We start from the raw sequence: 15,896 nt of genomic DNA, 5'->3' as shown, positions 1-15,896 counted from the left end.
GTGCTGTTGTATGATGTAACATAAGACTGCAGCAGAGCCCATCTATCATCTTTTCATCTTAAAAACAGGGGAGGGTTTGCCTGCCTCTGCCCGAGAAGTAACACGGCTCTTTCATAGTTAACATGTTCACCTTTGAAGAATACGCTCAAAAGGAGAAAATCAGAGGAATTAAATGCTGTGTCTCCTCTTGCTTCTGAGGGGACATTTTCTTCTGTGGCACAAAGGCACGAGGATCACATTGCAGATCCGCATTCAGTGAGCCACTTTGTTTTCAAATGGTTTTGTTAGTTGTGACACTGCAGACATCCAACACCTTCCAAGAATCTGAACCGCAAAAAGCTCTTGTTCTCTGATGGGTAACCCAGAAACAGACCCGGGGGGCCAGAGATCTGTGCTGGGCTGTGTCACAGCGAAAAGCTTCCCCCAGGTGATCTTCATTCCCTTGTTTCTGCCTCCAGGGCTTCTGAGGAGCTTAGGCGGCTTAACACGGCTGCACCGCTTAACACCGCCATCTGATCTGAGGAGAATCTTAACACCTTCATCCGATTTAAAGACTAGCTTGCTTGTTGTTTCTCGTGTCACAATCAAGGTTGCTTCTTGACCTCTGACCCCTGATGTGTTTGTGGATACACAAATTTCCTATGGTGATCCAAAAGAGATCTGCTGATTCAAGATGCCCGAAATCTTTCAGGACACTGGAGGGTTTTTTATACGATCTTTCCAGACAGACTCACAGACAGACAGACAGACAGACAAACAGAAAGAGTTACTTTAGTGTGGGTCGTAGAACCAAGAAACAGAACAGTGGCGGAGCCAGAGGGCTAGTTGGGGTGGCAATTGCCACCCCAGACGAAGTCCTTGCCACCCCTGTTGCCACCCCGCTGAAAACATTACACTGTTAGATTTTTACGAACATTTCCCAAATCTCCCAGCGGACGTGAATGAATCCTTACGCAGCACGCACAAGCGTGCAGCCGCAGCGTGCTATTGCTGCTACACTTTTCATTGGTTAAGCTGACACACAGCACTTTCGTGACGTGCTCCAAACGGCTCCAAAACAACGCCGACAGCACACGGGGTCGATGAAGAGCATTTTGCTGGTATGTACGGCTTTTATTGGTATTAAATTAAACGAAGTAGTGTTTTAACGGGAAGTAAGGGAGACGTTGCACTTTAGTGCTTGGCATTAATACTTCATGAGCATTACTAGTCGTGAAACTGACTTACTAATACTGTCACGCCTGCGTGAATATGCTTAAAACATGTCGTTAGCAAATGTTCAGCAACAATCACACACATTAGGTAGGCTTATTCATATTGGCACTAATCTTAGTATAACAGACCGTTGTCATGAAAAACAGAGCTTTGCCATGGACGCAGGATTCTAACCGTAGAGACTGAACGGACTATTTATTTAGCGGAAGCAATATAAATAGTTTTTAAATCAATATGTTGTGTCAAATTATTTATTTATTTGGTAGGTAGCCATGTAATAAGCGGGATAATGTATAGCGAGGTGGTTGTTATAGCGAATACAACCCCTTCAGGCTGATTTAAGATCCCTCCGCTTCACGCCGGGCTTATAAACAGCCTGTCGGTGTTTTATTCGCTATAACAACCGCCTCGCTATACACTATCCCTTACTTAACATAACATGTCTAGATGTCTTTAAGCAATTTTCCTTGTGTTGTCAAATAGGCTAGACCTCAATATACTCAGATTTTGTCGTCATGTATTACTTTAGTATTTGTATTATTAGTAACGGTGTACTCATGGTAATTAATAACAAGCAAATTGTTCCAAATTATGGTTTCTTCATGAGGTGTGTAAAACATTTTGCTTCATCTCACCAGAACCGCAGAATTATGCTGTTCTGAATCTGAATGTTTGTATTTGTGAACTTGGTGGTGCCATACCATGGGTAGATGCAGGTTATACCTGGTACAACTATTGAAGTTTATCATTAGAGTCAGTGTTAAAGGGCTCTATGTTTTTTGTTGTATTGTTGTTCTACTATTATTCTTGTAGTACATGTTTGAATGTGTACAACTGCCTACTCCTGCCTTGTTTTGACAGGTCCAAGTTTACCTCAGTTTTTTCTCTTGGACTTGATTAGTCCAAGGAGCACTTTGAATACTTGTTGTTCTATTTTTGCTGTATACTTAATACACATATAATTTTGTACATTTTGGAAAATAAACAACTTTAATCTATATACATTTTGTGGAAAATAATTTATTTTTACCTTGACACCCCTTTGCCACCCCTGTTTTTAAAGTGTAGCTCCGCCACTGAAACAGAAAGACTATCCACTGCATTAACCTTCCCTGGTCCTGCCAGAACTCTTTCTGCACTCTTCTTTCAGCAAGACCCAAGGGAGGGTAACTCTGAGCCCGGCCCATTCTCCCTAAAAACTTTGATTTCCTATTAGGTTCCTGCAGCGGAGGGGGGACCCACTCGTCTCACGTTCGACGGCAAGCTCTGCGAGGGACAATGGCTCAACCCGGCCTGGATACAGGGCCTTTTGTTAGCCTTGCCATTTGGTTTTCGCCCCTGTCTCCCTAGCAGGGCAGAGCCTTCACATCTCATGCTCTTCCCCAAAGTACACACTTGTAGATTGGGGGAGGTGGGGTTGGGCTAGACTGATTGTCTGTACATCAAGAGAAAAGACAGCTTTGAAGAGGTTTTGATGAAGTCTTCATCACCTCTGTAATGAACATCTATAATTGTTCAAGTTAACAACTTAACACTGTTGATGCAGCATCACTTAATGGCAAAGTTCCTCAGTTACTGATGCTGGTGTATACACGCAGACACCTGCGATTCATTCTTGTAAAATTGTTTGACAACAAAGCAGTTACTGAGATAAAGTAAAAATAAAACCACCTTTTTTAGATTTTAAACGTGTTTTTAAACATGCCGACATATTTTTACATTACTTAATATTGATTTCATCAAATGCTTTAAGTCATTTTATCAGTTGCAGCAACTTATTCATAAAGCCAAAATGTGAATTATTTAAGTTAAAATAACTTGTACGCCTATTTAAGGCTGCTGTGTAATATTTATGAGTATTGACAGAAATTTAATATAATATACATGTCTTCAGAGGTGTATAAAAACCTCACGTAATGAAATATTATGTTTATGTTACCTTAGAATGAGCAAATACACTCCAAAATTCACTGCGAGTCCCCTTACATGGAATTCGTCATGTTGTTTCTACAATAGCCCTTAACAGACAAACTACTCTACAGGGCATGTTTCGTAAATACGTTATCTCCTTCGGCAAAGAAGCAAAAACTTGAATCTTAATTCTGTGTCAACTGCCATAGTGAATTCTATCTCGCTTGGCACTGAACTTTGAGCTTTATCATTTGGCTGGTATTGTTTATGCTCTAACGACTACATTTCACACTAACTAAAGGTTGAATAATGGCATTACAGATTCAAATATTTTTTTACGTTTGTCATTCAATGCATATTGATAAAAAATGAAGACATTCCCAGGAACATCTTCAGAGTGTCACATCTCTCATGCAGGAAGAATGAAAAGAGGGCTGTAAAAGACTGATTGATAGGTGCAGTGAGGCAGCACTGATCTGCAGAGGGAGAAAGGACCCCTCGGGAGAAGTGCGAAAGGATGTGGAATGAGTCTGATGAAGTGAAAACGAGAGTTAACCTGTAGAAGGGGGAGATGAGCTCAAGTGGAAACACTGAGAGATTTTCCCATTCTAACCTGCACAAATGTCTCTAGATCTACGTGATGCTATACCAACTCTCCCATCAACTTGACCTATAAAAAGAATTATGAAAAACAATACAATATTATGATGTCTTTAGATATAGACTGATGTCTTGTGAACATCTTACATATTGTATATAATTCAATCTTAAACTTTTTTTTTACATTTTGATTATAAAAATCATAAATATCGGATTGTAAAAATCTGTTTTACATTTTTTGTCGGTTGTACATTTGTGTAGTGCTAAAAAAATCTTAAACAGTAAGTTCTTCTGAACCAGAGCTGTTTGCATCTTTTAAAGTGGTCTATTCACCAAATAAATAATATGGCATTGATACATTAAATGATATTGCAAATAAGGTGCCGAAAATCTATCTTTAACTATGAATACATATTTATTTATATATTCAACATTTCATTCTGGTTTTCGAATCTGATTGGCTTAGAGCCGTGAGATATTCCACCAGTATCACCAGTTTCTGATTTGTATAAATGCAATATCACTCTTGTTGTCTTGTGATAGTGCTCTTATGTCCTCGGCTGTGACTAGGCTGCAGGCCGAGCTCATATAAGAGCACTATCACACTCCTAATCGAGTGATATTGCATTAAACCCTGTATGGTGTTCGGGTCTATGGGAGCCGTTTTCATTTTTTATCAAAAGAAAATGAGACAATGAAACCTTTTTTTCAAATGCAAACTTGTCTTTGGCTTATTTAATGTGAAGAGCATTTATAAGGACAAATTTTAAATGGCTGCAGACTGTACCCCCCCTTCACATTTATATTGCATACAGAATGTTCGGGGCTACTGGACCCAGGGCTTATAAAATTGGGGAAACTGTAGGTTCTGTGTACCTTCATTGTGTCCACATTGGGCCTCCTTTTAGTATGTTTCTTTGTGTTTATGTGTGAGAGAGAGTGTGTAAGTGTGAGTTTTCTGCTTCTGCCCCTGACGTTACTGCAAAACGAACCAATGCGCAGAAAGTTAAGGGTTAAACAAAAAGACTTCAATATGAATAACTAAACACACAAAGCAGAACCCATGTGGGGGTAAAACCAGAATACAAAAAACTAGTCTCGGATATAAACACTTGACAGGATAACAGACTGGACTCGACTCGACTCGACTCGACTCATAGACATGAACAGGCTACAAAACACCAGGGCATTAAATAAGAGATCAAATCAAGAAGGAACAGGGGAGGAGCATTAAACCATAACAAAATAATTCACAAGGTAACGAGAGGGCGGGGACAGAGACGTGAGCGAATGGCATGCAAATCCGCTATGCCCATGCACTTCCACATAGACAATGTAGGACTGTCGTGATCCTGCAACAGGACTCGAAAAGCTAAGACAGGATGGCAGAGTCATGATAATATGCCGTTTAGATTTCTTGCAATTTGGATGAAGTAAACATCTTTTAATTATTTTCAACAAAGTGTTTAATTGTGTTGAATCAAAAATCTCAAACTGCAGCAGGTCCACTAGACCCACCAACACTGGCTCAAAAATATGAACACGACACAAGGTTTAATATATACTGTAAATATGACATATATGTAATCTACAACAATATTATTGATGGATTCCCAGATGATTTTTTATTGACTTTGCTCTTTTATAGCTCATAAGATAAAAACAGAAACAAATGAGACAATTGTTAAAATATATAAGGTGTAAAGAGCTTTAAATTTAATAAAGAGATAATGGTAAAAAAAAACTTGGGAAGTTGATGAGAAATGTTTGAGTTAACCTTCCATAACGATGACTTTTGAATGCAAACTTGGCAAATCGGAGCTCAGTTTGTTATATTGTTGAGATCTCTTCTGAAACTCTAAAAGACACATTTGTGAGATGGCTCTTTTCCTCTGAATCAAATATCTGAGACAAAGGAGACTTAAGCCAATGTTTCTATTTGCCTTCCATTTAATCTCACTGATGTCTAGGAGAAATACATGAGATGTAAAGATTTGTCCGAGATTTAACTTTTTTCTTATAGGTTGATTTAGATCAATAGACAGACAGTTGGGCCAACAGACAGATAAATAGATTCTATCTTTACTATTACGTGAAAAACTGGACAGCATTGACATTTATGTGTCAATATTTTTATAAGCTATCCTATAGGCTAAAAGTACGACTTAGATTTACTGATATTGCCAAGTCATGTTTTTGGGGGTGGGGGTATTACTTACTATGAAGCCTGGTGGCTGGTTAAATAATTACTCCCCTCCTTTTGTGTCCTGAGTGAATCTAGTCTATTAATGTGAGAAGGAAATTGTTTTGTAAGTGTTGTGTATACACTACTTAGAAAGTGCTCACATACACTAAGAATACCCTCCAGGCACCAACTCCCTCCCCTCCGTTTCCATGTCTCAGACTCATATTGCAGGGATGCTCACAAATACTTGACACTCTCATAGAAAGGGTACCTATGCCTTTTGATGAATACAGGAAACATATATTCTATATTATAACTGTGTATATACAGTGAGGTCAATAGTTTCAGTTCAGATGTTCATGCTCTCTTGACGGTGACCTCATTAAGCCTTGTGTGTGTTGATTCATATTTCTCATTTCCCTCTTAAAACAAAAAGCTTTTAACACAAGGATTGTAAACTAAGTAGGCATCACTCAGTCGACATCTATCTGTCTGTTTCTCTCTCTATCTGACTAATCTACATGCTAAAATGCTGGTCAAGGACCACCTTCCAGTCAAATTACACTAAACCTCAAAGCTCCATCACAAACTATTCCTTTACTTCTCTCTGCGCAGCATGACGCCGTTCGATTTCCAAAGTTGCTTTCCACAACTCTCAATTGTCACGGCTCTTCTCCCAATGCTGAATAGATGAATGGAAATGGGCAGAAAAAAAGAAAAAGGGGTCGGACATGTATCCCTAATTGGGAGTGGGAGGGAGAAAAGGAGGGCGGGGGGCAAAGTTGTCTCTGCGTACAGCTGAAAGCGATATCCTTGTCTCCCCCTGCTTGCCCCACTCCCCTCTGCTCCACCCACAGGATACCTGAGAGTGAGGGTCTCAGGGGAACTGGACCAGGGGAGGCTTTCAGCGGCCATGAAAGGAGAAAGGAATTAAACACAAGAAAACTCCTGACAATATACAGTATCCCTCCCCAGAGCATGGCTCACAGCTGAAACATTATCTGTTCAGCCACTGTACAATGGGGGCAAGAGTCCCTTAATAGATGCGTGGCCTTTACAGGTGAGTGGGTGGGACAGCCGGCGCACACCTAGACTGCTAGAGTTAAATGAGTTCAAGGCATCGATAAAGAGGAGAGGGGCGAGAGAGGTCCAGGCGAGTGAAACAGGAAAAAGGTCTATATAGGTATTAAATTATATTATTATGATTCTTTTTTGCAATAATTTTGAGATCTGTGTGTACCAGAAACAATAAAATATATGAAACTGAAACTAACACCGGCCACTAGAGGAGATATAAAACAGGTTTATATTTAGATAATAATAGACATTTGGCTATTTGGTGCACAAAATCACCATAAATGTCACATGCGACAATATCGTTTTGTCAAAAAGTCTTAAAGGGATACTCCACGCAAAAATGATGATTCTGTCACAAATTACCTAAATTGTTCTAAACCTGTATACATTTCTTTGTTCTCTGAACATAAAAAAAATTTGGAAAAACGTTAGCAACAGACATTTCTGGGACTTCTGGGACAAAAAATTAAAATGGTAGTCAAAGGTGCCCCAGAACTGTTTCTTTTCCTACATTTCTCAAAATGTCTTCTTTTGTGTTCAACAGACAAAAAGATTCAATAATGATTCCTACTGTAGTCGATGATGTCCTAGAAATCTCACTTGCTAACATTTTTCCAAATATCTATCTCTGTATTCATCAGAACAAATAAATGAAAAAATGAGTATATGATGACATCATTTTCATTTTTGGGTGAACTGTCCTTTTAGGGTGTTCAGAGACCCAGCAACAAACACTGAGGGTCTTGATGTGAATGTTTGTTGGTGGGCTGTTCTTCAGATTTAGACCACAAATCCTATCAACCTGTGTCTGCACTTGTTATCCATACAAGTCAAACCATTTACCTCTGGTTTTGAAGAAAGAATCGCCTTCATGTTCTGAGGTGTGACTCGAAAAGAGCCTCCAGCCCTACGAGAGCCAAATTATTGACCTCTACCATTCACGACCGCAGTCTCTCGCTCTTTGGAAAGGGAGCAGCACGCTGGCCGTAACTCAAGATGAGAGGAAGTCAACGAAAAGAATAAATGCCCCTACAGTTTAGGTGTTTCCTATACATATGCACACACATCCATATCCTCACAATGAATGTAACCGATGCTCAAAGGCCATTGAACGGCAATATAATTGGCCTTGGCATTGTGCGTCTCTGAATGGATTGGTTACTCAAGAAGCCTCATGTTGGTGTAGCTTCGTTCACTTTGAACATTTCGCAGACACAAAAGAGCAGCCACGGGAGGAACAAAGATGTGACGATTCACCACTGTTCTTTCAGTTTCTTTATACTAAGTGCTGAAAGACACAAGTTGAGGGGGACCAGGGACGCTGACAAATGACTTATGATCTTGATAATCTGCACAAAAATAACATTCTCCTTAAAAAAAACTAGATGTGATCCCTCTATTGTCATAATCTGTGTGCTTGTGTTTAACTTTATGGGTAATACATATGATACAAACACGTTCCCAAACTTCATTTTAACACAAGTACTAAATCAAAAATGGTCTTTCCGAGTCTAAATCTTTCAAGGATAACATTATCTATGATTTCACAAGAATAATGCTGACGATCCGAGTTACTCCACATTGATATGCATCGTCAGAGACGGCAGACTAGTGTTCACAGGAAGCCTATGCATTATTCATACCTCTTATTCAGAGGCTCATGTGACGTTTTCTATTATTTTCTTTCCTTGCTTAGATAACAATCTTTCAAAAAAGGCCACAAAGTTTTTTTCCAAACTGTGTAGTTGCGCTGCAAGCACAGGTGTATGTATATCTGTCAACAAAGGCCTCTAATGCATGACCTGATTAATATTTTATGGCATCCACATAAGCTGGCATTCAAATGTTCCTTTTGACTGGATGAATATCAGGTACCATGGCATTACATTATGGAGAAATATTCTCTATCTGCATAAGCAGACATTATGAATTTTATCAAGGCCAAAATGCTAAATGTTTTCTACAATTCTTAAAAAAAAGAAATATTTTGTTCCTTTATTGAACGCTTCATACACCTCACCCCCACATGCCCTCGCTCTCTTTTTCACTCCTGCTCTATGCTTGTTGATACAGTCTCGAAGCAGATGGAGACTACGGCCCAGTTTTAGCTTTTGTTCTGATGTCCCCAGAGAGTCCGAGCCCTTTCCTTGGCCCTCCCACTCTCCTTATCTCCAATGAAGTTTAGGGACCTAACTTTTCAACTAAGAATAATTAGTGATCTGCTCAAAGTTTTGCATTGTTATATTTCGTTTTTAACGCTTTAGTGCAGTGACATCACATGATATCCAAAAATAGGGGGACCTTGCACTGGATTTTGTTGATCTACAAGCTTCTACATGAAATGTCAATCATTTTGAAAAATGGTCGAAGAACTAAAATAGCAAAGGAAACTATTTAACACCATACCCCCACCCGTAAAACAATAACCTTGAGGAGGAGGGGTGTACGTTATCGCTTTTACTATAATTTCATAATTTAAAGCATTACAGTGCAAAAGCAGATCTATCGTATATTTTTGGTCAAAAAAGTGCAAATTTGCATGTTTAGGTTGCACATGTACGTACGTTGGATTCTAAAGTGTTTCTTGTTAATCGTTTAAAACACACTGATGGTCACTGTAAATCTGTCAGAATGAAGTTGATGGGCAACATGATATCACCAACACGCACGAGCCTCTTAAGTTTGTGCGCTCCTGCGCATTGCGTAAGAGCGGGTGGGGGTATTTGTTTATGTTTTTCCTCAACGCTCCACCTCAATATTTAATGAGGTGTGTAACCTCAACTCATGCAGTCTCCCAGCTGTTATCAGGAACACGACGAAAACCGTTAATGCCACAGGTTGATCTCGGACCCCTCTATAAAGGCAGGGGGGGGTCGCATGACATGACAGTTACATTGTGGTAATTTTTAATTTTTTAACAAACAGATGTCTTTTCTGTAGGCTATTTTAGACGAAAAACAATAAACAAAACCTATGACAACCCTGAATCGTTATCTCAAACATTTGCTCTATTATCTTCTTTCAGTTTCTGCATTTAAAAATAACAATTTTAAATGTTGTCACTATATAAGTTCGATTGAAAACTATCATATCACAGTCTTTTTGTTTTTTAGATCGTCAATTTACTTATATCACAGTGAGGGGAAACAATATTTGGCAAAAATATGAATAAAATATAGCTGAACCAAAGGGATTTTCTAAAGAAAATCGCGAAATGAAATTGAGCATTTAATGCCTGAAAAAGCTCTAACAAAGCAGAGATGATACACTTTTAACATGATTTACAGTTTGTTAGATGCCTGAATTCCCCAACACATTCGCGTGGTCGCGAAACTTGAGCGCGTTGTTCGTTGGAGGGTCGCGTGTACAGGACAGCACAGATGGTCACGCAGTTCACTGAGATAAAGCTATTATGGATAATGTGGTAAATAATTTAGCAAAGTGAGTGTGTGCATGATATTGCCTATTATTCTCGATGTTAATCGGCAGAGAGATCTCGTATACAGGGCTCAAACGATCGGTTAAAACTAGAGGTGGAGACACAAATAAGCTACACAGCGAGCTTTCATTAATAATTCCTGAGAAATTCCAGTGAAGTCTTGGGAGGTGAATCTGCGAAAAGACAGTTTGGGAAGATTACACCTTTCTAAATCTGTCTGTAAACCATTGACAAGTTATCTTGGGTGCATTAAAATGATGGAATATTAATATTGTTTTCAAACTTTAGAAAATATGTGTAATATGCATGTGTCCCAAAATGTCTAGCTTGACAAAAACTCTTGACGGGTACATGCCTGTTTTATTCTATTAATTGAGAGACTTGAGACTTTTTGGGATAGAGTTACAGTTCTTCATTACCTGGTTTTTATGAAACAACAACAAAAGCCGATTATTGGGTTTCTTATCCTAAATATGTGTACGTGTGCGTGAGTATGTTGGTGTGTGCTGGCAGGCGCGTGAGCGTGTGTGTGGCAGACTTACAGCGCGAGTGTATAGTCTCTCAAGTCAGGTCCTGCGGGATTTCACTCTCTGCGCTCACCAGCTGACTGCGCGTGCTTCCAGAAGGACACCCAACACCCCTTGCCACGGGTCGACCAAGTATTTAGTACAAATTAAAAAGCGCCTCAATTAAAACAATTACAGCAAACACTTTCTGCCACAAAGAAAATGTAACTCACGAAAAGATTCAACCCCATTCATAGTCAAAATCAATATAATGATGTTTGTTATGGCTCCAGGGTAAAGAAGCTGACAGTTGGCTTGGCAAATAGCGGATGAAAATAACGCAGAATGGCATGAAAACTTTACCTTACATGAACAAAATAAATGTGTTTTCGAACATTTCAAATAATTACCTTTCGTTTTACTTTACATTCGTAAGGTAACATCACATCTGTTACCCTGAAAGGTACATTTATATTCGATGTTCGACACAGCACAAAAAGTAAAATTAGAAGAACAACAAACCAAAAAAAACGAAATACAAATGAATAAACGGAAGCGGTTATGTTCGTACAGCTCGTAATTATTCAATTTAAATCGCTAATTTGGTAGTTTATAAAACCCCCTTCAGTCATAAGCCATTTCAAATTAGAATCAGAACTGACAGGCTAATAAATGGTAATTAATAATTGTATTATTAATATATTAATTATTATTCAAATATTAAAACGGTGTTTAGATTATCTTTCAATTAAAACTATTTATAAAGTACGTGTGTGATGATGAGGATAATGACGCAATAGTGTCATTTTTATCTTATAGATTTTTTTAAAGAAATCCAGTAAAATTGTGAATAAAGTTTCGATCAAGTCACAGATCTCACATCTCACTTGTCTACCATTTCTTTGCTTTTCAGATTTAAGCCTAATTTAATGTGTATAATTGAACTGATTAAATAATTTAACTAATATAAGTATTATAAAATGTGCTAAATAAGTATATTGGGAAGTTAGAACATGAAAATGTAATTATGGAAAAAATAAATCAATTACGTGTAAAAGCAGCCACAAGGTCTCATAAATGTGATAAACTCCGCACAAAAAGTGAGGCAAACTCGTGTTAAGTTTTCATTTTTATTTCTACAATAAAACATATCATAAGCGAGTAGAAAACCCGCTCGTTTGCAATTTAACACAAAACAAGACAAGGCAAACGGAAATAAATAGCTTACTCCAGCAGTCTCTAGCAGAAGTCGAAAACAATGAAACAAGTCTTTGCAATGAAACCGATATTAAAAATAAACGAATGTACAAAATCTAATGGCTATATTAAATATAATCATCAAATTGGCATTACTTCTACATAAACACAACAATTCTTATTCCATGACAAAACAAAATATTTCTCAAGCCTATGGCCCGTTATAAAGTGCATGTAAACTTTAGAAGTTGCAAAATCTTACAGGGTTCAAAATCAAGACCATCAATCGTATCTAGGCTATATGAAATAGGCTCATGACAATCACTTATGAATAAACAGTGTCAAAATATTTCACGGAAGACAGTTTCACGCATGACATTTGAGCCCATGGCACTGCAGCTCGCGGCAGTTCACATGGCATAGGGGTCTGGTCAATGTCACGAAAAGGCAATTATAATTCTATTGGCGTACAGTTGTCGGATGCAACAACATAAAACAAAGTTCTGAAACCAATCAAATGGATAAATAAAGCTACCCATTACAATGGACATATTGGGCAAAGGCAAAATAAACGATTGACACGATTGATGGAGGGTGTAGGTTAGTATCTCTAAAAAGCGCGGTGGTTGGGCAGTTTCAGTTCAGAGAGCTCGTCCTCGCTCTGCAACTCCAAGTGCGTTTCGTCCGAGTCGCTGAAGTGCGAGTGCGGGGAAAACTCTCCGTCGCTTCGGTTCGACCTGGGCGAGTCTTTATTGCCGTCCGAACCGGATTTGCTGGCTCCAGAGGGAGACTGAATCTCCTGCTCCATGAAAGAGGCGAACGCTTCGTCCTCAAACTGATAAGGTATACCCGACAGCTGAACGGGGAAACCTGCACCCGCGCCTCGCCGACAGACGTCCGGCGATCCTCGGGGTGAGTGGTCCTCTTCGAAAACATTGGCAGACATCAATTCGCAATTTGGCGGGTCAACTTTAGCACCGGGGCCCTGGAGCAAGTCGGACAGGGCGTTGATGTAGATCTGAGCCATCTGTAGAGTGTCATATTTGGAGAGCTTCTTGTCATTGTCGAAGGCGGGGATGACACTGCGCAGCGCGTCGAAAGCGTGGTTCAGTCCGTGCATCCTTCGCCTCTCCCGAGCATTGGCAGCAACTCGCCTCTGTTTCTGCACACCGTTGGTTGATTTACTGGACGGGGCACGCTGTCTGCCCTCATCTGCTCCCACGACCCCCTTTAGCCGGCACAGCTCGCGTACTTTGACAGGACTCTTGCTGCTCTTCCTGAAGTTTGAGCTGTGGCTCGAGCCTGAGGACACGCCTTCCGCGCTCGAGCCGGGCGAGTGCAGCAGGTATTCGGAGTGTGCCGCGCAGGTGCCAGCCTGCACGGGAGCCAGCCAGGCGCGTGGGTCACTGCTGGCCATGAGTGCCAAAGCTGGTGGGTACTCGCGCTGTTCCCCCCGCCCCAGGCTCGGATGCTGGACGTCGAGTTGATTCATCTCCCTCGTGTCCTTGCTTACGCCGTCCACGTTCATTCCATCCATTTGTTGAGGAAAGTTGGTGGCTCAGAATATATGAAGGTATTTCGCCGTGGATTTCTCTTCTTACACCTGTTGCTCTCGCGCAGTGGTGAAGAGGGTTTCTTTACTGATGTCTCTGGGCGACTCGTCGGTTTTAAAAGCGGCACGCGCCGGGGAGCCCCCCTTCTCAAGCTGGTCGCGTGGCGCTTTGACCAATAAGAGCACGCGGGGCAGGCGCGTGTATGCGACCAATGAGAAGTCGCACTAAACCCGATAGTTTATTTATTACGCTCAAACTGTTTTTTGATAATGTCGCGCTTCAAACCTGTTTAACTACAGAATTATTTTCACAATGGGTCGTCCCACAGGACGCACAAAGAAAGTTAGTAGGGATGAACTAAAGTTATGCGGCGTGCCGTTTTACAATCAATCTCCAGGAAATTAGGAAGTCTATGACAAAATATAAAGGGTTCTTGAAATCGGTAAATATAGGTTATGGAAAACCTTTATTTGTCGACAATTCAATTTGGTTCATTAATAGTTAATTATTTTAAATCGTCGAATGTAGTGCAATTGAATATGTTTGGTATTCTTTAGGTTTCAAACAGAAAAATAGGATTAGGCACATAATGTTTAACATAAGCATTTTCTTCAGATAATTGACGCAAATAATAAAAAAGACACGCATCATTTTATATGATTGGCTAATTCATAAAGCGAATTAAAACACACCATTGATTGCTAATTGCTCGTTAGTTTTAAACCTTTTTACCATATGCATTAATCTTAATAGTATAATGTACTTGTTTTACTTTATGAAACATTTGTAAAATTAGCTACATTCAAGTTTACAATAGTTTTGAGAAAATCTAAATGCAATCATTCGTTTTTGTGGCGCGCAGTTAAACACATTCTTAAACAAAGAGTGTTAATACCAGATTGAGTTTCGTTTCCTTTTTGAACAAGTTCAAAACCTTTTGATCCAATTTAAGGAACGCCCTTTCAGTAAAAGAGCTTCTCAAAGATTAGAAACTTGATCGCGAGGCGCGACAGTCCTTTACTGTCACGAGCTTAGGAAATGGAAAGGGTTAATGATAATAATAATTGTTAATACCAATACGAAAACATAATTATAATTGTTATTAATATTAGCAAATGTTTATTATATTACTATTTTCAGCGATAGATTATTATTATTATTAACGTTTGTTCATGAATTTGTAATTCCATTAATTTGATCAGACAAACAAAAATCAATTTGAATTAGATATCACATAAAAAATAAAATATTTGATAAAATATGAAAAATGTACTTGGGAGTCATTTTCGTCGACTTTGTGTAGGAATGATATATGCACCGGACCTTAATTCCTGTTTTCTGGCATTAAAACTCCACATTAATCTTTTTTCATTTATTCATGAATTCATAAAGTGCGGAGGCTTACGGACTGGCGCCTGACTTCACCCCAACTGGAGCCTCACCCAGGCGGCTTGTGTGTCTTGGAATAGGTCCTAAAGCAAACAACAGGTTGGCATTGCTGCCGTCGATTATTAAAGTGTCTCAGTGACAATAGAGACTCTATGTTCCATTCGACACGCCTGAAGAAGTCTTTGGAAAAGGGCACAAAATGTGTCTAGATGGGGGCTTCCACCGCGATCAAGTCTGCATGCTGCTTTCTTCATTCCTGTCTCCTGGGAGACCCAGAGATATCGCGTTGATATAAGTTGATAAAAGTCACTGGGTTTCTAAAACATGTAAGCCTACATGTTGTTTCACATTGTTATAATAACATCAACGCTACTAGGCTAGGCCTACTACTACTAATTATTATAAAATGACAGATAAATGGGATATACTATCAAAACCAATCCCTTAACTTATTTTTTTATAAAAAAAATCCCAGAACAAGTTACATAATAATCATTTGCAATAAAATCTGATTTAAAGAAAAAAAAGAAAGGTAAACGGATCCTGGGTTAAAACATGGGAATGTGCAAATGTCCACCCGATAGTGATTAATCTGATGCAGTGGTTTGATTATACAAACCTAAAAATAAACAAGATATCAGAAGTCCTAAACATGAGAGCAGAACAGGTGTTCAATGGGCTCAGCCTCTCCTCCAAATTCTCCGAAACAAAAAGTCGATAGGTCGACATCTAGTGGACGAGCAATGCAGTTACAGTAAGTGAATTTTTTTATATATTTATCTATATAAAAACAGACATTTTACGTTTGGTTCTCTTACAAAATG

At 39.3% G+C, this 15,896-nt stretch overlaps 1 protein-coding gene across 1 annotated transcript; it reads right to left on the bottom strand.

Moving 5' to 3' along the window:
• Positions 1-12,278: 12,278 nt before the first annotated feature.
• Positions 12,279-13,741, bottom strand: atoh1a (atonal bHLH transcription factor 1a). The gene has a single exon (XM_056729758.1). It carries the CDS (start codon positions 13,665-13,667, stop codon positions 12,741-12,743), a length of 927 nt encoding a protein of 308 aa, XP_056585736.1. The 5' UTR covers positions 13,668-13,741; the 3' UTR covers positions 12,279-12,740.
• Positions 13,742-15,896: the final 2,155 nt, after the last annotated feature.

This window comes from Triplophysa dalaica, chromosome 18 (assembly GCF_015846415.1).
Source record: "Triplophysa dalaica isolate WHDGS20190420 chromosome 18, ASM1584641v1, whole genome shotgun sequence".
Lineage (NCBI taxonomy): Eukaryota > Metazoa > Chordata > Actinopteri > Cypriniformes > Nemacheilidae > Triplophysa > Triplophysa dalaica.
This window is presented reverse-complemented; position numbering and strand designations above follow the sequence as displayed.

Excerpts from the sequence above, each read along its gene's own strand:
- atoh1a (XM_056729758.1), bottom strand. The coding sequence starts at position 13,667 with ATGGATGGAATGAACGTGGACGGCGTAAGCAAGGACACGAGGGAGATG.